Consider the following 22892-nt stretch of genomic DNA (forward strand, 5'->3'; position numbering starts at 1 on the left):
CTACTACAAGGAGTAGTAATAATACCTTGCTCTGTGGAATTATTCCCATTATATCTACTACTACTACTAACCTCCCTCTTCTTCTTAGTCTTCTTGTTTCGCTGCTCCCCCCATGTTTACATTTCTTTTTTTCGAACATGGAGAGATTAAAAGCAGCAGCACCACCAACTCTCATGTTTAAATTTCAACTGCTAAAATCGACACCAGCAAGGATTAAGGGAAGGTTTCTATCTTTTTTTTTAAACATGGGGAGATTAAAAGCTGCGGGGTCTAGGAATTGGAGGACTTGGGCGAAGGTTTAAAGGCGCCTCACCAAATTTTTATTGGGGCATCCCGGCTATTGGCGCCTCCCAAATGTCCGAGTCTGCATCGCCAATGGGAGTCACGCGGTAGCATACCACATACGTGTACACTCTTCCCAAATGTTTCGAGTAGTTTCTTTTGCCATAAGTCCAACCAGGTTAACCCTTTGAAGGTTTTTCTAGTACGCGGAACACGAAGAGAGGAAGGGTTTTTGGTAACATTGGGCTTAACTGCTTAAGGGTTGAATTTTTAAGCAAAATTTAAACGTTAGTAGATTATTTGCAGCATTGCTAGTCTAAGGATGCTTGGTCAAATTCTTTGTCTTCTCTATGTTTGATTAAAAAATAAAAGTATCTTGTTTCTGCAAAACAAAGACTGAATAGCCAAATTTTTGGACAACCCAATGATGGTTGAACCAAAGTTTGATCCCCACCGACCCCTCGCCAATGAGAACCACTTAAATACTTTCGATTGAAACATACAAAGAGCTTCTAGTAAAATTCAAAGTTCTAGCTCCTCACTCGTCGCAAAATTATTACAATAAATAGAAAACGGACCTCCTTACCAAGATTAAAACTATTGACAAATTATGAAAACCGAAATAAAATTCAAACTCCCGACGTCCCCTGGCAGGCAACACCAATCCATATTGCAATTACCCCAGAGTCCGTACACAATACTACTACTAAAAAACTTCAAGCTTAGTTTCCTGCGAAAACAAAAGGTTCACTTTGTAGTCTAAACAAACTTTTCTGATGGCTGCCTTCTTCTTGCCATTTGAAGAAAATTTTCCCAAACTCGGCTCCCGAAGAGTCCATTTCAGCCTTCTTGCTTCCGTCTCTGCTTTGAAAACCGATCCTGCCCTTTTGTTGTTGCTACCCTTGACCAGTGGCCTTGGTCTTTCCTTTGGACACAAATTCTAAACGATCCGAACTGTTGGGGGATGGTGAAATCGGTTTTTCTTGACTTCAATCTGTAGGATGTAAATTCCTTCATTAATTTGGGTCCTCTAAATGTCATGAAAATGTCAAAAAGGAAATAGAAAGCAGGAAAGTCTGGTTCTATGGTTCATTAAATGCATACAAGATAACAACTCTGTCTCAATATAAGTTAAGAGAAAGGAAAGACAGGAATCAACTATATACTGATACCCCCATAACCCAAGATCTGAAAACGAAGAAAGAACGAAAAAGGAATTCTGTTATCGAAACAGAAATGGTGAATTTCAGTTGGACTTTGAAGACAATAAATCTTTATTTTGAGTCAATGTGAGTGGGTTAATTATAGTCAACAACTAGAAATTTAAGTCAATAATAGTTTTGGTGGTAGCAGAGATAATACACTAGACCTAACAGCAGGGAATCAAGAAACAGTTAGTTAAAATTAGTTGGAGTGAATTTATTTTTAACAAAAGGAAGAATTGAGCCCCAAATTTCCCTAGGGGTTCTCTATTATTTGAAACAGAAAATTGCATTTGGGGTACTGAGGTATCTAGAAACCTGTATTATGTAAGTGGATTTTGTGTTTGACTCGTCTGAATAGCTGATATAAGTAGAATTTGTATTTGAGAGACTGGAGTGAATCATTGTATAACAACTTACATGTCTATCCCAATTAATAATTGTCATTTCTAAACCCAATATGACAAAATAAATGAACAAAAGTTTCGAGCAAATGCTTTTTAAGGTTTGATCAGTATAAGTTCTATAAATAACTGAAGATTCTCATACAACAAATGACATTTAATAATTTACCCATATCAATTTTATTTCCAACTGCAAAACTGATTCATATACCTGCATATATGGTAAAAGATTCAATTTCTTGACAATGTCCTTTCGCTATTCAGGACCCATTCAATTGCCAACTTTAATATTATCACGAGAATCTCGAACAAATATTTGCTATACCGATGGCAAGCCATAAGCTGATTCTGGATTTTGCAAATCTCTGTATTTTTATGGTTCCTTGATGATAAACATTTACCGTCCCTTCTTAGAGAATTTCGGGTTTTTGCACATTCTAATACATGCAGGAGTGACCTCAACCAATTCATCTTCTTGGATGTATTCTATGCAGTCGTCTAAACTATAATCCAATGGGGTATCAATAACCACTGCAATTAAAAAAAGGAATACCAATTCAGATAACTGAGATGATTAAAACCCATTGTGCCGTATTATAGTATATGCTATAATATGCATACAAATAATTAATTAATAGAGTTTTGAGGAGAATGACTCCTGGGTAACTCGACCGATCCAGCGATGGGACCTGACTTGAGTCACAAGTCCAACTGCTTAAGATATGACATCTGTAGGATGTAGCCGACGAAAGTTGCTATGATGTGCAAGCATATACCTCGACTATAGTTTAATTCAATTAGTAGAATAGAAGAAGAGCGTAATTAGGATTGACAGACTTGCATGGATTTCCTACGTTAACGTGGTGTTATGGAAATTGTATTGATTTCGTATTTCGGCAGCATATAGTTTGCAACTCTACTTGATTGACTAATATGAAACAATTCTCAAGGAAAAAACTGATCAGAGACAATGTATCTCACCTGATTGTTCCTTGTTGGAACGTACATTTGTTGCAGCCTTCTTCTTGCACACATTTAGAGATAAGTCACCAGAGCGCTGATGAATACCTACGATTTGACCTTTATATACCTCCGTACCTGGGCCAACAAACAACTGACCTCTATCCTGTGAACTAGAAAGAGCATATGAAGAAGTAGTTCCCTCCTCAAAAGCAACCTGAAAAAACAGATAGGTTAATGTAAGAGTCGAGGTCTTATTAATATAGAGATATTATTTGGTTGTTGATACTTACCAGTGAACCTTGTTCTCTGGTACTCATTTCCCCAGCCCATGGCTCGTAGCTATCAAATATCGTGTTAAGAATTGCCGTGCCTCGAGAAGCAGTTAAGATTGCATTTCGCAATCCAAGAAGGCCTCGAGTTGGTATCTTATACTTGACTAGTGATGTTCCTTCCGACCTAGCAGAGAAAAATGTAGATGAACTTAGAAGAAAAAATCTTGGAAGAAGCAGAGAATGAGAGAAGAAAACAATGTGGTAGATACTCAGATGATATTAGGTCATAAACTAGTGAAACCTAGAGATTTAGATTAGAATAGTACTCAACGAAATTTAAACTAATCAAAACCAAATACAAACAAGACAAGAATAGGAGGTCTCTCTTATTCTTTCTTTTGGTCCTCTATCTTAATTTCTAATTTTGGATTAACCGTAGTTAAACTAAAGTACTAAACACTGATGACATTAACCTAGATTGTTGTCTCTTGGAACTTGCGACGTTCTCGTGCAAGTGCACACAAATATGTACATACATATCTCACTCTAACATTTACCCATAGAAATGTAAGGGAGTGTCTAACAATTTACGTGGATACAAGTCTATGTATTCAAATTTCAACATGGAAAAAACACATTAATTAGGACTATCCATATACATAGAACAAAACCTAGAATGATTCTGACTAATTTGACGGAAAGTATGATCATTTATTTCCATAATTTCAAAGTAATTAGAGTAAATGTTGAATGTCGTAAATGAAATTGAAAGAAAGACTACTACGAACCCAATCCCTTGCATATCAAACATTTGCCCACGCCTTTTTCCGAGAAGTTCGACTACAGGGCCCATGTATGTTTCTGGTACCTCAACAGTTGCGATCTGCATGAAATCCACATAATACATTTTACTTATAAGAGCATCTCCAAACGTCCAACCTCTATATTGGCATAATCTCTATATTTTCACTCCTTAAATAGAGATTCACTCCAAACGCAAAACACTACTCAAGTCTCTATATTGGCATCTTTGTTATTTTATTAGTTTTAAATTTATAACTTATTATTTTTATTACTTATAACTTCTAAAATTTGATAAATTAAATATAATTAATATAGTTCATATATAAAAATATTATATTAAAAAATACATATAATATTAGAGATATTACAATGCGTACGTTACTACAAATCTTAGAGATATTACAATGGGTACATTACTACAAATTACGAAAATATAAACTAATATTGTTACGTAATAACTACTCCATGATATAATAAATGCGTGCATTATAATGAATAACATGATCGTAGAGGATGAACGTGAAAAGGATTTTGACCATATTTATGAAACACTTGGTCCGGATGAAGATATTCAAGAAGAAGACACTGAAAGTTTTCCACAATTCCTATCTCGACATAAAAAAATTAAAGATAAATAGGGTCATTACGCGTTAAGAAATGCTTTGGTTGAGCATTTATGGGCAAGACGGGGTGATACTCCGTCTTAGAAAAATGATTAAATTCTACGAAACGATATGATCTTATTTATTATATAATTTTGTATTTTGTTGCGCATTTTATGTTTATTAATAAAATTTTAATTATGGCCATTTATAATTATATAATTAATTAAATAGTATTATTAGTTTATTAGAATACAAAAGTAATAGGACACAAGTGTCAATTCATAAAAGATATTAAGGACTCAAGTATAAATTTTATGACAACCAAGGACCAAAAATCAAATAAGCTCTATAATATAAAGAAGTGAATAGTGAGCCTTCACATGTGAAGGCTCACTATTCACCATTCTCTACATTATAGAGAAGTAGAGGAGCCTTTGGAGCTCCAAAATCTCTATTTATGAAGAAATAGAGCACGTTTGGAGATGCTCTAAGTAGAAGAAGCAAAAATCTAGTTTCAAAAAAAAATTAAGAAAAATCTATGTTTTTCTTGCTACTAAATAGTGAATTTTGTTCTTGGTTTAAAACTACTAATTTACGCAAACTCTAATCTCGGGCCTAAAACCAGTTAGTGACGTTGTTGTATGGTCATAGAATGCCAGTTATTGGGTTTAAAGCCCAAAACCAAGAATCAGAATTTATTCATGAATATCTTAATCCCATCATTTGACAAATTGTCTTTAAGTTGATTACCTCATAAGGTTCGTATAACTTGTCATTCACTTTTTTGTTGATAACCTTGGGTGGCCCCACCATGAACTCATATCCTTCCCTTCGCCTGGAAGTACAAAGATGTTTACTTATCACTGGAAAGTAGAAAGATTTTTATAGCACATAAAGAAAATCAAGATGAAGACTTTGAAGAGTAAAACAACTCACATGTTCTCTATCAGTATGGTGATATGTAAAGTTCCCCTTCCACTAACAATGAATGTATCTGCAGTTTCACCATCTTCGACTTTCATAGCCAAATTTCTCTCAAGCTCTCGATAGAGTCTGTCTCTTAGGTTTCTGCTAGTTACATACTTTCCCTATAAATGAATATTAATCCAGAAAGTCATTGACTAAAAACAACCGAACCAGGAAATAGATATGTAAAACCGAGACGTGCATGCAGCAGCGATCACGGTCATCAAGATGCAGGTGCATGATTTTCCATGGATGAAAATAGACAGAATGCACATAAGAATTTATACACATACATGCTAATACATTGAGCAAGAAATATATGATCAACTTATAAATAGTTATAACGTTACCTCGCGGCCGACAAAAGGTGATGTGTTAATAGAAAATGCCATTTTCACTGTTGGTTCTTCCACCTTAATTGCAGGTAAAGGTAGCCCGCAAATTTTATCTGCAATTGTTTCTCCGATCTTCATAGTAGAAAGAATGCCAAGCCAAAAGAAAAAGATCAGTATAATAAAAAGAATCTTTGTTAGCTGATGTAGAGAAAATTCAAGCAGATGCTTACCAAAATATCATTAATTCCGCAAACTGCACAAATATCACCAGCTTTGACAGAATCCACAGGAACTCGACTAAAATTCTCATACACAAAGAGTTCACTAACTTTAGCAATTCTGCATTCGTCTTCTGAGGTGCATACCTAGTAAGTTCCAATGCGTATTGGCCAAAATATCACGAAATAAGTTATGCACAAACAAACCACAAACAGGAAGAAGCTATAAAACTGTAGTATGTCACGAATTTTATCTAGACTCGCAAGTGACTGGAAGTGTAGTGTCCAGTACGTAGACATGTAATATGCAATAGATCATTGAACTGACAAATTACAAATGTAAGTACACAACTTTTTTAACTTTCTACTGCCTCTTTTATCTACCACCAAGTCTGACCAACCATAAAAGCATACTCAGGTATTCACCTTCACATCCATTCCTCTGTGCAACTCCCCAGCGTGCAAGCGCCCAATAGCAATTCGTCCTTTGTGCTCTTCAAACTCAATGTTTGTCACCTAAATAAGAAACACAAATTATGGCATATTACAAACTTCATGGAAAATCTTTCCCTTCTCTCAAATTAAAACTTTATATTTCAAGCTACATGCATGATCTTTAAAGTGGAGATACAGTCCATACACAAAGAGATTAGTTATGTACTATAAACCAATCGAATGTGATACTATAAGATCTTCATGACACAAGTACGAAAGGTAAAATCCCGGAGCTAGCATGCAAGTTCATCTCTCATCAGAGCCAGATCCATTTCTCCTTTGTGTTGGTTCTTCTTTGCTCCAGGCTATGTAGTCTGTCTCGGCCGAGATGGCCGAGAATCCTGTGTCTCGGATTGGTCTCGGCCGAGATGGCCGAGAATCTTGTGTCTCGGATTGGTCTCAGCCCTCTCCCGAGACGAGACTCGGCCGAAACACCGAATAGTTTGGCCGAGTTTCTCGGCTATCTCGGCCGAGATAGACCGAGACAACAACTTTAAATTTCTTGGACTTTTTTTTGGAAACTTTAAATCCTAATTGCATACTAATTATTTATTACCTTCTTAAGAACTTATTATATTCCCAACAAATCTAAGATAAGTAGCAAAACTTATTACTTATTACTTATTAATTATTGAATACTTATAAAGTATGAACTTCGTTATTTACTTATTTCGTTGGCGTAAACTATGATAGGATTTTGTTTATTATGAATGATTTGAAGTAATTTTAAGTTTTGAGATAGGAGAATTATGACGTAATGAGGAGCCATGTAATTAAACTTATTACTTATTAGCTGCCCTGCTGTCTCGGCCGAGTTTTTCGCTCTGACTCGGTCTCGGCCTTCGGCTGGACCGAGACCGAGACCAACTACATAGGCCCCGGGTAATTATATTTCACTAATAGAAGTTTATGGGTTTAATATATAGACTCTGAGTCTGACCACCAAACCTTGTTTACTTAACAACTCTTCATCCATTAATTTTTTTTCCCTTCATCATGTATCTTCGCAATAGTTACGAGAAAACAGCAAGAAGGGAATTTAAAGAACAGACAAGTGGAACAAAAATATTGTATTTAGGCACAATGAAGTTAATACTAGAACTATATCAGTACTATGCAAAGATAAACTGCGAGTTTTCTCTAGTAATCAACATATAATACTAATAGGTAACAATCACTTACAAGCATTTGCAGAGCACCATCTTTGTTAATTCGTGGTCCCGGTATGCATCTGACGACTGCCTCAAAAAGGGGTCCAAGATCATCACCCAAATTTTCTGGATCCAGTCCAGCCTTTCCCTTGATACCACTTGCATATATTACTTGGAAATCGCACTGTACAGGGTACACCATAAGAGAGCCACTGGGTTAGACTTAATAGTTATAGACAGAAACACCACTCCAAAAAAGATAATTATTAGAATTTAGGATATGTGTACATATTTTCAGTGCCTAATTCAAGCCCCATAAAGGGCGTAAATAAAACTGGTAGTAATTTCTATCATACCTGTTCATCAGTTGCATTTAATTCAATGAAGAGCTCAAAAGTGGAATTGACCACAAATTCTGGACGAGCTGAAGGTCTGTCAATCTTATTCACAACGACCACAACAGCATGCCCAAACTCCAAAGCTTTCTTTAAGACAAACCGTGTCTGTGGCATTGGACCCTCTACAGAATCTACCTACAGACATGACACCCATAAGCTTATTAGAAAAAACACCAACGAGAATTATAGGAACATCGATAAACACTAAGAGTTTGAAGGGACGAACATGGATCAACTCTCTTACACAAACAGATTACCAACAGATAAGTAGATTTGTGGAAAAGAAAGTATAGTAGAGATTTATGCATATAACACCTAAATGACCCCTTCAGAAAGGACGAAACGTTAGAAAAGTCTCAGAAACCATTTCAATATAATCATTAGAAGTGAAGATTTCGTACACATCAAGACACTTATCCTATACTTTTTTTTTTGGAAAATTTGAAATAATATATTAAAGGAGGAAAAAAACTTATCCTAAACTTTTAGAGGAGGCAGTGTACCTAAATGTGTTAAATACATAGCTAATCATAAAACAAATAACATGCCTGAAACAATACGAATGCCCTTACAATCAAGATTCAAGATAGTAAGGAAATGCATAAGAAACTAAGAAAGTAAAGTACCACTAAGAGAACCCCTTCCACCATATTGAGGACACGTTCAACTTCACCACCAAAGTCAGAATGCCCCGGAGTATCAATTATATTTATCTTTGTATCTTTATAGGTGATTGATGTGTTTTTGCTAAGAATCGTGATACCCCTTTCACGCTCTAGATCATTTGAATCCATTATCCTTACCTGCACCGTTTGGTTGTCACGGAACACCTGCACCAGGAATTTGGTGATAAGTATAGAGTATCATATCAGTGTTGGAAGTTTAAAACAGCTAGTATGTGATACAAGTTTTTTAAGTGATATACCAGATAAAATGGGTGTGTTGAATAAAAACTAGCTGACTCTTAAATTCGTTATCTAAAACTCTAAATTGGAGTTTTCAGTTGTTAAACAACCACAGATGCCCTAAAATTCCCCGAAGTATTTCCGCATCTTGAGATATTTCCAGGTTCCTAATGTAGCATATCTATCTTCAAGTCGAAGCACGAGCTGGCCAATTGAGAAATAACTACGAAAGTTCCGCCAAGTTATTTCCAGGTGTTCTAATAAATGCCTGGATCATTTTGAATGTAATTCAACCTAAAGAAACCCTGTGACATTCATATTTTACTATGAGCACTGCGTAATTAATTATACTAGAGTTGAACCAACATTTTATGATCTCTTCCCTATCTCAATAATGTATTTTGACCTTGTGGTTTACCATCTAAAACAATCAAAGCGAGGAGAGCACGGGGATATGCAGTCAAATGAATTGTACATTATAATGAAAAATTATGTCTATGTGTATACTACTATCTGAAGCACCCAATGTCTCATTTATAACTTAGAATCTGCAATTTATAATTAGTCAGGAGCATTTCCAGCTGCACGGATCAGTTCAGCTGGAAAAAGAAACACATAAGTGGGGCATGTTCATTTTTGACATAATTTTGTACCCATTAACCATCTCTCAAATTCTTAAAAAACAATTCGAGCAATAAAAATGCATTCATGAAAGATGTTCTCTGATACTACCTTGGCTTGTTTCAACATAGAATCAACCAAAGTTGTTTTTCCATGATCAACATGAGCTACAATAGCTATGTTCCTCACATCGCTTCTCCGAACTATTGAAGTCTTCGCCTCTGCAACCAAAAACAGTAGAATAGTACTCAGTTTTCAAATTTACTAAAAAGGTGAGACCTTTTAGTTGTTTACCATTCTGTTATACAAATAAACAAATTTTAACATCAAACTAAGCTATTAGGATCAAATCTCTTCAAAATAAGTAAAGTACAGGAAGAAATTCACAAAAGCAAGCAAAATTAGCAGAAAGAGATGAATTTTAAAGTACCAGAAGCGACTTCAGCAGTTGGAGTAGCAGAACATTTCACTGGTAACAAATTCAAAACTCTCGAACGAGTTTTAGTCAAATTGAGTTTTCTGTTAGAGAAATTGTTACCAAAGATTTGTTTTTTGAGGAGGAGAGAAGAGGATAAGGTCCTCTTAGGGTTAAGGTTTGAGTTTACAGCGAAATTGCTAGTGGTAGAGAAAGAAGGTTTAGTAGGGTTTTGGAAAGAAATCGCCATTTCCATTGCTTTTCTCTCACTCTAATTTCTCTCACTAAAGTGGAGAGAAGAAGTGATGAGAGAGAAGATGGAATAGGGATTAGGCAAATGAGGCTGTAACTCAAACAACGATGAAATTGAAGGAATAAGTATTTATAGGTTTTGTTTTCTCTTATCTTCTTTGATAAAATTCAATAAGGATATGCTTTGTGTATGGCTCTCTGTGATCTGAATGTAGTTTGTGTTTAAGGAGAAATGTGGCTTCTTATGATGTTAGACATTGGACCCATCTTTTATAAGTCAGATCTGAAATCTGACTCGAGGTGTGATTTGAGTCGAAGTCATATTTCAGAATGTCTGTGTTTGTCTGTCTAATCTAAATAGTTGATTTTTGCTCCATTTGATTAAGACGATTCATATTTAGTCGAGTCGAATTCATACAGTGAGAAGAAAACACACGACATTTGTGATCTTTTTTTACTGTTCATTTGCCTCTGTCATTCTATGAATCTCTTCCTTTTCTGCTTATGACATCGTCACTTTCTTTGACAAGATCCACTGATTCCAAGCTTAATTAAAAATCATGTTTAGATATGGACGTTTTCGAGAATGAACCAATGTAGTATCTCGAACGAAAATATGTTTCTCTTTAGAGATATCAATTAAACTCAATCGTTTGGTGGTTTGTTATTTGTTCCAAATCATGCAATTCACAATTTATGAACAAATTAGTTTCTACGATTGTTACAAAATAAGTACTACTAACTATATTGAGGTTATATTAGAACCTAATACAGGTGTTGGGTTTCTCGAAACGATAAGATTTGAACCTCGTATTGTCTCTCTAGTAGAAAGACGTACATCTTCCAATTGGACCTTTAAGATTTGAACACCTTCTTAACAAGTACAATAACTCAATCTTCTTTCACCATTAAAACATTGTTATAATGTCCTCTTGTTGTAAACAATCTCATATCACTAGTGAGAGTGTGGTGCTCCCCTTAAGAGGCTAATCACCCTTCCTTATTAAGGTCTTTTAAAACTGTGAGGTCCAGAAATGTCAAAGCGAACAGTATCACTTGCAGTCCAGAAGACCGGTTTGCATCATCCTATAAGACATTAGCAGCACGATTTGCTTTGATGTGGTCTAAGGACGGTGTATTGTAAACAATCGCACATCAGTGGTGAGACGGAGTGCGGTGCTCCTCTTAAGAGGTTAAACACCCTTCCCTAATGAGGCCTTTTGAAACAGTAAAATCCATAAGTGTCAAAGCGGATAGTATCAGTAACGACCCTAAAAGTTGATCTACATCATCCTAATAACACCTCCAATATTTTTTGCTTATATCGTGTTTATTACTTTGCTCAACTACAATTATTTAAGTAACATAATAAACACAGTAATAAATTATTATTTTTTTGATAAAACAGTAATAATTCATTGTTGCGAAATACCTGAGAAAGTGGTAGAAACCTGTGACGCCCCGTGTTCTGAATCACGGTTTGCCAGGCAGTTTATAAAAGAAACTAGGTCTAAGTCTCGCTTAAACGGAGTTTCTAAAATAAACCAAAGCCAAACACTTATCTCCGATAACAAACCAATAAAAATGAAGCAACAGAAATCAAAAAAAAATCATGTTTTCTGAAAACGAACTAAAAGTCAAACGGTCAAGACTAAATTTGGGCAGAGTCTCCTCTGTAAATTGAGACAATCAAACCTGAAAAACCTGTCAAACATTTATATATATATACTCACATAAACTTCATATAACACACATCGAAGTCCAAACTCCAAACATCTCACACGTAACTAAATACTACAGTGATACATATATAAGGTTCGTTCTGTGATAATATACATAACTTGAAAATATCAAAAGCTGATCGATCTTACATCAGAAATTGCTCACAGGCAGTATGAGATCGATCTAAGTATATAGTACCTGAACAAAAACAAAAGAAGGAGTGAGATAACTCGAAAGTCAGCTCAGTAGGATACCCAGACATCCTACCCGCACCACACACATCAACATTTTATTATATCAATAGTTTATATATGTTACATATATACAGAGATATCAATATGCACATCAAGCAAGGCGATATAGCAAGATAATTCTTCTAGCTTACCAAGATCACGACTGAATACGCCCTCAGTCGGGGTCACCTACTATTCGGCTAGGAAGAACCGTTCGGCCTTTGTTAGTATGTAGGCAGGCGGCGCCTTATCGAACGTTTGACTACTGCAGTGTACACATGGATCCACGTAATACCCCGGTAAGAGCTTTCGTAACTCTCCCTTCGTCATCATCGCCCATCGGGCTGGCTTGTGATCTCGATACGCATCAAATAGTAAATCTCACCCAAACAATGATACGCTTAGAATATGTCATGACTTACCCAGACGACTATAAGAGCATCGTCGTGTAGCAGAGCCATATACCCACGGCGATACAATTATCTCATCTTGAGGCGCGTCCTATCTCCGGCCAGATCTGACGCTTCCTCGCAAGGTAACTCATTGACCATTCGAAGAATACCCAAACATATGCATGAACCTATAATAGTATTAAATGATCTGATAGGCTCCCAAAGCTACAAGAACAGAGCCCTCCTAAAGGTCCCATCAACCCAAAGGAGAAGAGCGTTCTCATGTCTCAAGGTAGGGTAAACCCTGTTTAAAGCCAAGCTTTTACTAGTGTCCACTTTCAGGGAATTAGTATTTTCTTATTAAGAAAACTCGGGTAAACACCCTCTCTTATTTCGGTGTAACCATTGTAAGTATCAATCACAACAGAATTCAAACCACACACACCAGTGGTTTAGCAGAATAAATAAACAAGCATGGCATTGGGTCAGTCCCCTAATCACTCCAAGGGTCGGAATACCCCAACTCCCATCCTCTCTGGACCCCATTCCGGGTAAACTAGAATGGTCGTTACCAAACGGCTGGCCACGCACCGAGTGTAACCCTTGACATAATTCATGGCTAATCCATAACATAAAATAAACAAGGGGACCAACCAATGCCCGTGGTAAAACAACCATTACACGTAACACAGATCAAGCGATTCCGCCTCCATGTTATACACGCAGCTCAAGCGATTCCGCCACCACGTGTTTACAATTCACACAAAACGATCACACAGATCAAGCGATTCCGCCTCCATGTGATTATTTTTCAGAAAAACCAATTTGTTTTGAAAAGAGAAACATCCATAACATAGAGTACACCACATACATACATATCATACCATATCATGTCATAAATTGAACTAGAGAACTATAAACAGAAGAAAATGACTAACTATATATATAATGGTGAAACGGGGAATACCCGTGCTCCAAGTAAGATTCATAGGATCCTACCTCAAATATAATACACCTCAGGTTCAGTACTATCCTCCACCTGAGACTTGGATTCTTCGAAGACCTCTTCTACGTAGTATTCACTTCCTGTTGCAAGTAAGAAGAAACAAGATGGTCAATTGACAATTAGAAAATTGTCCGAAGAGATCCTGCAATCTCATAAGATGCTCAGATGCATGAGAATGAACTTATGAACGATATAAGATTCAGTATATAGCTCCACCGAATACTTAACTCGCGTCCTAAACAACTGGACAAGTCCATATAATCTTAACCGTAATTTCGAAGCCATCATATCATATAGACCTTGACCATATGAATTTTCTTAGCCAAATCCTTTATATAACAGTGAACCCGACATATAATAGATACCCATTATATACCAAACTATTTCAAAATTGTTCGTTATACAGAAATCGACTATTAGAAGTAATTCGGTAGCACCTCGTCTGCATATGGGTACCCCAAATAAGTCCAAAAGATTCTAAACGAGTCCCAAATCATAAAATCATTGAAAGAACTTAATAATTAACTATTCCAATAGCTCCAATATATGAACCCACTAAAAATTATACCCAACTATATAGCTTCTGATATTACCATTCAATATCTCTCAAATTGGGACGAAACTAAAAAAATTGAACCGCTAGAAACGTAGATGAAGTTGAATAGAGTTACTTGGAAGAAACGGCACAATTTTTCGACTACCGACGACAAACTAATTGGACCCGGAAAATCGAGGTTTTATAAAACCCTAAGTGGCTTTCACCCGAACTGTTAATGTTGTTGCTGGTGGAATTGAAATTGAAATAGAAAGTGGGTGGCTGGAGTAATACGTGGAAAATTTTGATGAAAGGCCCAAATTTTGGGCCCAAATACAAAAAAAAACCCAACAAGGTTTAATATCTCACCCAAAACCCAATAATCAAATAATAACTCATATCAAACCCAAGTACACATCCCAATGTGCAATCCGGGCCCAACTCTTATCTCTAAGATTTCCTATTTTCTTTTAAACCCTCTTTTGCCCTCCTATATATATCCCTCAACTCTAACAACTCATATCTTTCTCTCTCCAAAATCTGATTTAGTTTCTCTCTCCAAAATCTTTTTCACTTTATCTCTCTACCTAAACCGAAATACAAACCCTTTTTTTCCACCTTCATCTATCTACAGTCTTCATCTCTTCGATCATCATCTTCGTTTTCACGTTTCTCTCTCTAATATTGTCATCATCTTCCTTCAGTCATCACCTACATCTCCAAACCGAGTTACAAAACCCTTTATTCCTTCAGTCATCATAGAGATAAGCCATCAACTTGTTTGTTTCTAGACTCGTCAACTTGTTCGAATCACCATATTCTTGTCCTATAAATCCAGGTAACTGTTGATGTTGAATCTCTTTTTTATGATTTTTATGCTCTTGTTCTTCCTTCTCGTCTACTGTTTAGTTTCTGGAATGTCCGTACAGTTCTACCGCTGTCCGTACAATCTTTTGGTTTCTGATACAACTTTAAAGTTTGTTTTAACATTTTCTAAAATGTCTGAACACATGGTACATGTTAAAAGTAGTTTATCATGTGTTAACACATTTGTTTCATAGCTATTGAACTAGCAGTTAGACCAACATTTGATAGAATGATTAGACATTGCTTCAACATTTGATAGAATGATCAGACATTGCTTCTTGGACCACCTGATTATACCACATATTCGAAACAATCAGTATAATGTTATCCATCATTTTCACATAAACTCACACATTACGTATAATTCTACGACATTCTCCATGATAACCAAACATTCCTACGCATGTCAAAACATTATGCTCGGTGTTTAGACATTACACTAGATGTTCACACATTTGTTAACATTTTAATACAATTGATGATACTTTCATAACATTTTATTCAATTTTGCAGTATGGAAACTGAAAGGTCACTTTCTACATCTCAAAATAATGAGAAGAAGTTAGTATGTGACTCATGGGGCGACGTATTTACGGAGATTGGGCAAATATTCCCCGGTGGTGTCAAAGCTTTTCGAGACGCTCTTGGTCGATATACCATTGCAACCAAGAACAACTACAAATATATCAAGAATGAACCAGGTCGTGTCACTGCCGTTTGTTCCAAACCCGGATGTAATTGGAGAGTGCACGGGGTTGCACCATTGGGATGTAAATCCGTTTTTTTGTTGAAAGAGTACGAACCGAATCACGCTTGTCTCGATGTTGTTCTCAAACCTGCGGATCCCAAGTTGTCTAGTAAACTTGTTGGCAGCCTAATGAATGAAGACATCAGAAGACACCCAAATTGGAGTACTGCTGAAGTTAAAGAAAAGTTTCAAGACGATTACGGTGTTGAGTTGACCTATTATTTTTCTTACGGTGGTAAGAAGGTAGCCATGGACAAAGTATTTGGGCAGGAGGGTGATTCCTACGCAAAGTTGAAGTGGTACGTAGATGCTTTGGAGAGTACTAATCCCAATAGCATAATTGATTTGCAAATCGAACCCACTACCAACAGATTTGTCCGAGTTTTTATTGCCCTTCACGCATCTATCCTTGGGTTTCAACACTGTCGCCCTGTGATCTATATTGATGGAACATTCGCCAAAACTCGTTTTAATGGCTGCATTTTGGTTGCGGTTACCAAGGACGGAAACGACGGTATGTTTTCATTTTCACATCACATGTTAACATTCTAGTGTTCCTGCTAACACGTGACAAAATGTTAGATCATGATCATTATTGACGCGACATAGATAAAGATGCGGCGTAATTTATTGAAGTCATACCTCATTCCCAAATATGGTTTTACATTTCCAACAATGCTTATGCACTTTTGATTCATGCATCAACAGAACTAATTTTGTATTTCATTTTTTTTTTGTTAGGTCTGTTCCCCATTGCTTATGCAGTTGTGGACATTGAGAATGATCAGAATTGGGATTGGTTTTTGCAAAATTTGAAATTAGCAGTAGATCCGATCAAACGTTACACCTTTATTTCGGACAGACATGCTGGAATTCTAAAAGGCGTGAAGAACGTTTTTCCCACCGCTCATCACTCATTCTGTGCTTGGCACTTACGGTGTAATCTGAACTTGAGGATACGTAACGGGGCGCGCCAGTCACGTTATTTTCAGAGTCTTATGTTTACGGCGGCACGGGCATTACCCGAGAGCGAGTATCACGCAACCATTGAACAAATGGTTGAGATGGGTGGAACCAATGTCGAGAGGTTTTTCCAATCCCTTAATCCGGAATCATGGGCAGATTCCTTTTTCCCAGGGGATAGGTATTTTGTTTTCTCTTTTTCAGTTATTTTTTAACATTAATCATATCTTTCTGTTATGAATGGACATTTGTTCATGTGTTCCGTCAGGCATATACATGTTTATACATTTCGCGAAATGTTTTAACACGACACGATGTTTTACAAGCATCCCATTTAATGTTTTTTCACAGGTATGGCGCCATCACTTCCCAACTGTCTGAGAGCTTCAACAACATGGTCAAGAAAGCCCGCGTGCTCCCTATTACAGCATTGTTGGATGCCATAAGACAGAAGATTATGAACAAGATGCGAAAGCATAGAGACGCTTCTATTGGATGGAATACATTTCTTTGCCCATCCATTAACTTGGAGCAACAAGCGAAATACAAAGTTGCGGAGACTTGGAGATACGTCGAGGCAGCCCCACTTGTTTATGAAGTATATTCTACTCCACGCCATTCCGTAAATCTTGGTACTCTCACATGCTCTTGTCGGCGTTGGCAAGTAGATTCGCTTCCGTGTCAACATGCAATGTTATGCATCAACAAGACTCGTGGTGATAGTACATGTTTTTTCGATCCGGTCTGGACCGTGGAGGCTTACAGGAACACATACCAACATTGTGTTTACCCCGTTCCAAATTTTGACGAACCATATACTTTTGATCCATTAACCAAGACTCTTCCTCCACTAGTTAGAAGGGCACCAGGCAGACCACGTACAACAAGGTTACAGAGTTCCGGAGATGTTACCAGGAGGAAAAGAATATGTCGCAGGTGCAACCAACCCGCTTATCACAACAGTGCGACATGTCGAGCCCAACTGTAGTCTCATTTTACTAAATGTTATAACATTCACCGATATGTCCCAACATGTAACAGAGTGTTGTTACATTGTGCTCAATGTTTAGTAAAATCTTTTGGTCTTTAGTACATATATTTTTGTCTAGTGAATATGTGATAACATTCTACAAAATGTTCAGTGAATGAATTACTACATGTCTAGCTATTATTTACAATGTGTCCACATTATGAAGTTTAGTGAATACATTCTAGACAATGAAGGTTCAGTATTACATATTTCCCGAGACATTTGTCCATATGTCCAACCATTAAGAGGAATGTTCTAACATGTCTGTGTATGTTCTTTTTTGAAACAAACTTTAAGAGGACAATGCATGTCACACATGATGTTGAAGAAAAATAATAATATATTCAAATTTACTTCCTTTAGTTTTAACATAAATATCCCATCCAAAATCATTGTATGTCGTTAACCTCACAAAATAATTTACAAACCATCATTGTTTTTAATCTAATCAAGAATGAAGTGGTTTCGGGTTTAGCGAACATAACCCGTTACCTCAACAACTACTTCATTTTTGATTAAAAGATCTTTCACCAAACAAAAAAATATTCACGGCAACCACACTTTCAACATCGGCCCATCCTCCAAGATATTGTGTTCTCCTTCAATATATTGTGCGTGATCTTAGCCCTCTTCCTTTGTGCCCGGGAGACCCAATCTGGGTTTTTTGTACGCTGTTTGGGTCCAGTAGTCATGCAGTCTTGGACTAGCTCTTCAATTTTCAAAATAACAAATAGACCGCAATCCGGACTGTTCAAGACACAAATCGAATGTTAAAGCATAACCAATAATGTTTCTACATTCCCACACAAAACAGAAACATTATATTAAATGACGTGTTTTTTTATCAATTGTATGAAAACATAAAATGCTTTTGTTAAACATTTCGCGAAATGTTTGAACATTTTCATACTAATTAAAGCATGCATCTTAATGTTGGGAACAAATAAAGTTTGAAAACACTTACTTTTCTCCCTGAGTTGGGAATTCTGGCTCCCCAAGAACATCAGCATATCTTTGTTGGGTTCCATACATTGTGAATCCCACTTCTTCCATTACATCCTCAATATATGCCGCGTACTCCCGGGCATTTTCGTAACACTGCTTGGCATTCTTCTTATCAAATGACATTGAGTCATAATGGGTCCACCGATGGAGAAATACATTATATACCAATAGTGTCCAGTGCCCCCCATGGCAGATAGGTGCACACACAAATAAGATCTCCGGTTTCCCAGCATTATTACTCAACGTACGGTTGAGCATTCTTTCGATAGAAGGTTGGTTGACCTCGGACTTGATCATCGTCTGTAGAACATACACAAAGTTATTAAAATGTTCACTCATATAAAAGATGATGATAGGAAAACATTCTAATCACTAAACTCACATAGATTTCTGATGGTAGACATAGGACACTCTTTTCTTTCAAATCCTCGTGATTAGTGACGAACGAACTCGCCCAGTTAATAACTTGTGAGTCGCACTCCAGATTCATCATCAACATATCTAGCTGCTTCCCACAAATGTCGTTGATCCCATTACTGAACCAGACTTTCGTGCTGCAACATTTGAAAAAACAAGTGTCACAGTAATGTGCAAGCATAACTGTAAATGTTATGACATTTGTGATAATGCATGGACATTACATTAAGCAGATATAAATGCATAAACACAAACTGTAATGTGCAAACATAACTGTAAATGCATGAACATTACAGTAACTTTCTCGTACCTTTTGTCACCTTTCCTGATGAATTCTTCCAACAGGCCCTTTTCTTCTTCCTTCAACTTCTTCCACACCGGGCTTCTTTTCCAGTTACCTAGCTTCTGGCCTTCCTCCTCTGCTGCTGACCTTCCACCTCCCAACTCTACAATTTCATCTACATTAATTGGTTTTTTCTTCTCGAGTTGCTTTCCTTTCTCGGTCATGGTTCGGGTTCTTGGCTGTGTTTTAACCCTCTTAACCAAAGAGTTTGGTTTGTTTTTATCTTTCTTTTCCACAACTTCAGCCGTTTCAACCTTTGGCTTATCTACAAAATCGTCTTCAGAAGAACTTTCGTTCTCCACGATCTCATAGTTCTCATATACTTTTGCCACTTCGCAAACCTTTGAAAAGAAAGCTGAAGGCCAAGTCAGCTGAAGGTCAACTTCTTCCGTCTCATTTTCACCTACATTCAAAAAACTTGGAAAATGCTTTTCACCTGTTCCCACCACCACACGTTTAACTAGTCAACATTCGATAGAAAACCAAATCTTAACATAAATTATTATCCAATTCTCGATCAATATATATAAACGTTAGCACGTATGTTCAAACATTTTACGTATTTATGTGGGAGAAGCACACTTACTTGTTTGTTTCTTATTTATTACTTAGCCGACCAGTCTATTGTCGTTCGTTCGTGGTAAAAGAAAGTCTTCAATTGTCGTGGTAAAAGACATCGTGGGAGTACGATAGAACTCTTTTACTTACCGTTTATCAAAAAACTTGTAACGATGGCGGAACAATTTATGTTCATACCAATCATCTGACAAGTAAGTAAGAATTTCAGAGAAGATAGATAGATTGCACACAAGTTAATACGTTGCTTCAAAAAAATAAACTAGAAATAAAACCAACTTTAATCTAAACAAAGACAATATTCATTACTTTTTATAACAGTATCTCAAATGTTGAAGCATTCTGGTATTTGCTCCAACATTTCCAAATTCAAATCAAGCAAAGACAGGAATGTCAACAGAAGTAAAGATTTGCGTGAGCATTTACTCACTTGACCCAGCACCTTGGCTCACTTTCTGCTCCTGGTTTTGGCCCTCTCCGGAAGATTGACCCCTTACCGACTCATCAGAAATTGCCTTCTTACCCTTATTGTCGTCTATTTCTGCTCCTTCAGTTTGGGCTTCGGCATCACTTTCTTTTTCGATGCTGGGTTCTACGTTTACTTGTTCCGGATTTTCTGGGGCTACTTCCTGCTCCACTATCTTCTCTCCACCATCTCCACTCTCCACCTCTTGTCTAACCTCCCCACCCTCCACCTCATCTCCAACAGTCACCAACTCTCTACCAACCTCGTCTCTAACATCCACCTCCCCTCCTACACCAAAATCAAATTCCAATACATCATCTTTCTCTCCTCTCTCTCTCTTCATCCTCTCCAACTCCTCTTTTAATACTTCTCTCTCTCTCTTAACCATCTCACTCTCTCTCTTAACCATCTCACACTCTCTCTTAACCAACAAATTTTCTTCTCTCAACCTCTCCACTTCCTCCTTCAACTTTTCTACTTCCTCCTCATTCATCTCCTCCACCACCCTCTCCGTGAACTTTAACAACTCTTCCTCTTCCACAGACTCCGCCACCAACTCCACCTTCACCTACAAGAAGGGATACATAAGGTTATTATCTCAACACCTCTTAAAAAAACACATGCACTTAATTAAATGTTCCAACATTCTTGCAAATGTTCCAACATTTGCTAAAATGTCACTCAGACATCAGTTATGTTAGAACATTAGTTTAAATAACCGAGACATTATAAGAAATGTTAAAACAAATTACCTGCTCTTCTGTAATGCTTTCCAGCTCTTCTTCCAGTCCTTTAAGGAAGAATGGCTCGATCATCCATCGAGCTATTCTAGGACTGACCCCTACTTCTCCAACCAGGTCCTCATGGATCCTGGTGTGCATGCAATACCAGTACTGCAAAGAAATTAAACACTCTTAGGTCAGTACTGTTTTTCTTTATCACCATAAGAAATGTAAACACATTTTATAACATGCCCAAACATTCTCCAAAATGTTTCAGCATTACAGAAGCCCCAAAAGAATGATGAAACATTTAAAAGAATGTCAGAGCACACTAGTTTGACTTTTATCACTATAAGAAATTATCAAACATTTAAGTGCATGGTTATGAATACTTACGGGGAGAAGAGTCAGGCATCCTGAAGCTTTTGCCGGGTCTTCCGAGTGCTTGTTTATTCTCTCCATCATGTAGGAGTGAATAGCTCTCGCCCATGAAACTCTTTTCATCATTCTCTCCGTTTGGAGATTGTGATAAAAACTCCCGACAACCGAGGAGCCGGCAGCTGAAGCAAACAGGAATGTGGCTGCCATGTACATAATCCATAGTTTCAAGAACTCAATGGCTGGAGCCTTTGTTCTTGCAGCCACATGCAAAGCCTTTTCGATGCTGGGACCCCCAAAAGATGCAGCCTTTCCCTCAACAATACAGTCTTTGAAATACTTGCTCAAAAACTGGTCCTTAGCCACATCTATGGTGACATTGGTTGGGAATGCATCATATATTTGTCCTTCCATTGGGACTCCCAACAGCAAAGCAACATCTCCGGGAGTGAACTTAATCAACTTCCCTCCGATGTTGAAGGCTTGGCTCTGTTTGTCATAGCAGTACAGAAGATCATAGATGGCTTTGTTCGGCTTCTCCATCACATTCTCTGTTCGGAAACTAAAACTGGTCACTGCCTTAAATAAGGCCCCGAATGGTGAAGAAAGCAACATCTCCTTTTGCTCTTCAGTAATATATAACTGCAATTCCCGCGCCACCTTGAAAACTGCTTTGAAGTTACATTTGTAATTGAAAGCAGCTTTCTTCTTCTACTCTTTAGCCTCTGTTGGTTTTGGTTGAGGCTCCACCTTGTCCACTCTCGCCTTTGAAGTAAACCCACGGTGCTTCACAGAAACAATAACAGAAATGTCAGGGCATTCAACAAAATGTTCAACAGTAAACTTAATGCTCCATCACAATAAGTAATGGCAGATCATTGTTTAATGTGTCTACACAATAAGCATAGGCCTCTACACAATAATGACAGATCAATAACTGAAGCAACATTTTACAGAATGTTAACACACTAACAAATATGCATAACAATTATAAAAAATGTAAGAACACAAACATTATTGTCAGAACATTGTAAAAAATGTTTATACAATAACACACCTTTGCTTGTTCGGGGCTTGCAACTTTCTTGCCTTTTTTGCTCGGCCCAGCATTTGATGCCTCTTCAGCAGGTCTCTTCCTGGGGCTAGCCCTCACAGGAGTCTGTTGTTTCTTATCAACACCCTCTCCTTTCTTTGTTTTAGC

At 37.1% G+C, this 22892-nt stretch overlaps 2 protein-coding genes across 2 annotated transcripts; one reads left to right on the forward strand and one right to left on the reverse strand.

Moving 5' to 3' along the window:
- Positions 1 to 1909: 1909 nt before the first annotated feature.
- Positions 1910 to 10392, reverse strand: SVR3 (elongation factor family protein). The gene is made up of 14 exons (XM_086634246.1): positions 10052 to 10392; positions 9733 to 9842; positions 8722 to 8925; positions 8054 to 8230; positions 7729 to 7881; positions 6478 to 6567; positions 6064 to 6198; positions 5849 to 5965; positions 5469 to 5620; positions 5283 to 5367; positions 3912 to 4006; positions 3142 to 3307; positions 2870 to 3065; positions 1910 to 2419 (listed from the first exon to the last, which is right to left on the reverse strand). The coding sequence occupies exons 1-14, from the start codon at positions 10290 to 10292 to the stop codon at positions 2286 to 2288; spliced, it is 2055 nt and encodes a 684-aa protein (XP_086490372.1). The 5' UTR covers positions 10293 to 10392; the 3' UTR covers positions 1910 to 2285.
- A 4604-nt stretch (positions 10393 to 14996) lies between these two features.
- LOC147545606 (uncharacterized) lies at positions 14997 to 16343 on the forward strand. The gene is made up of 2 exons (XM_086635841.1): positions 14997 to 15014; positions 15557 to 16343. The coding sequence occupies exon 2, from the start codon at positions 15558 to 15560 to the stop codon at positions 16341 to 16343; it is 786 nt and encodes a 261-aa protein (XP_086491967.1). The 5' UTR covers positions 14997 to 15014; position 15557.
- The last annotated feature ends 6549 nt before the right edge of the window (positions 16344 to 22892 follow it).

Source organism: Eschscholzia californica, unplaced genomic scaffold, assembly GCF_041429995.1.
Source record: "Eschscholzia californica isolate CP2 unplaced genomic scaffold, dmEscCali1.0.p SCAF_4, whole genome shotgun sequence".
NCBI lineage: Eukaryota > Viridiplantae > Streptophyta > Magnoliopsida > Ranunculales > Papaveraceae > Eschscholzia > Eschscholzia californica.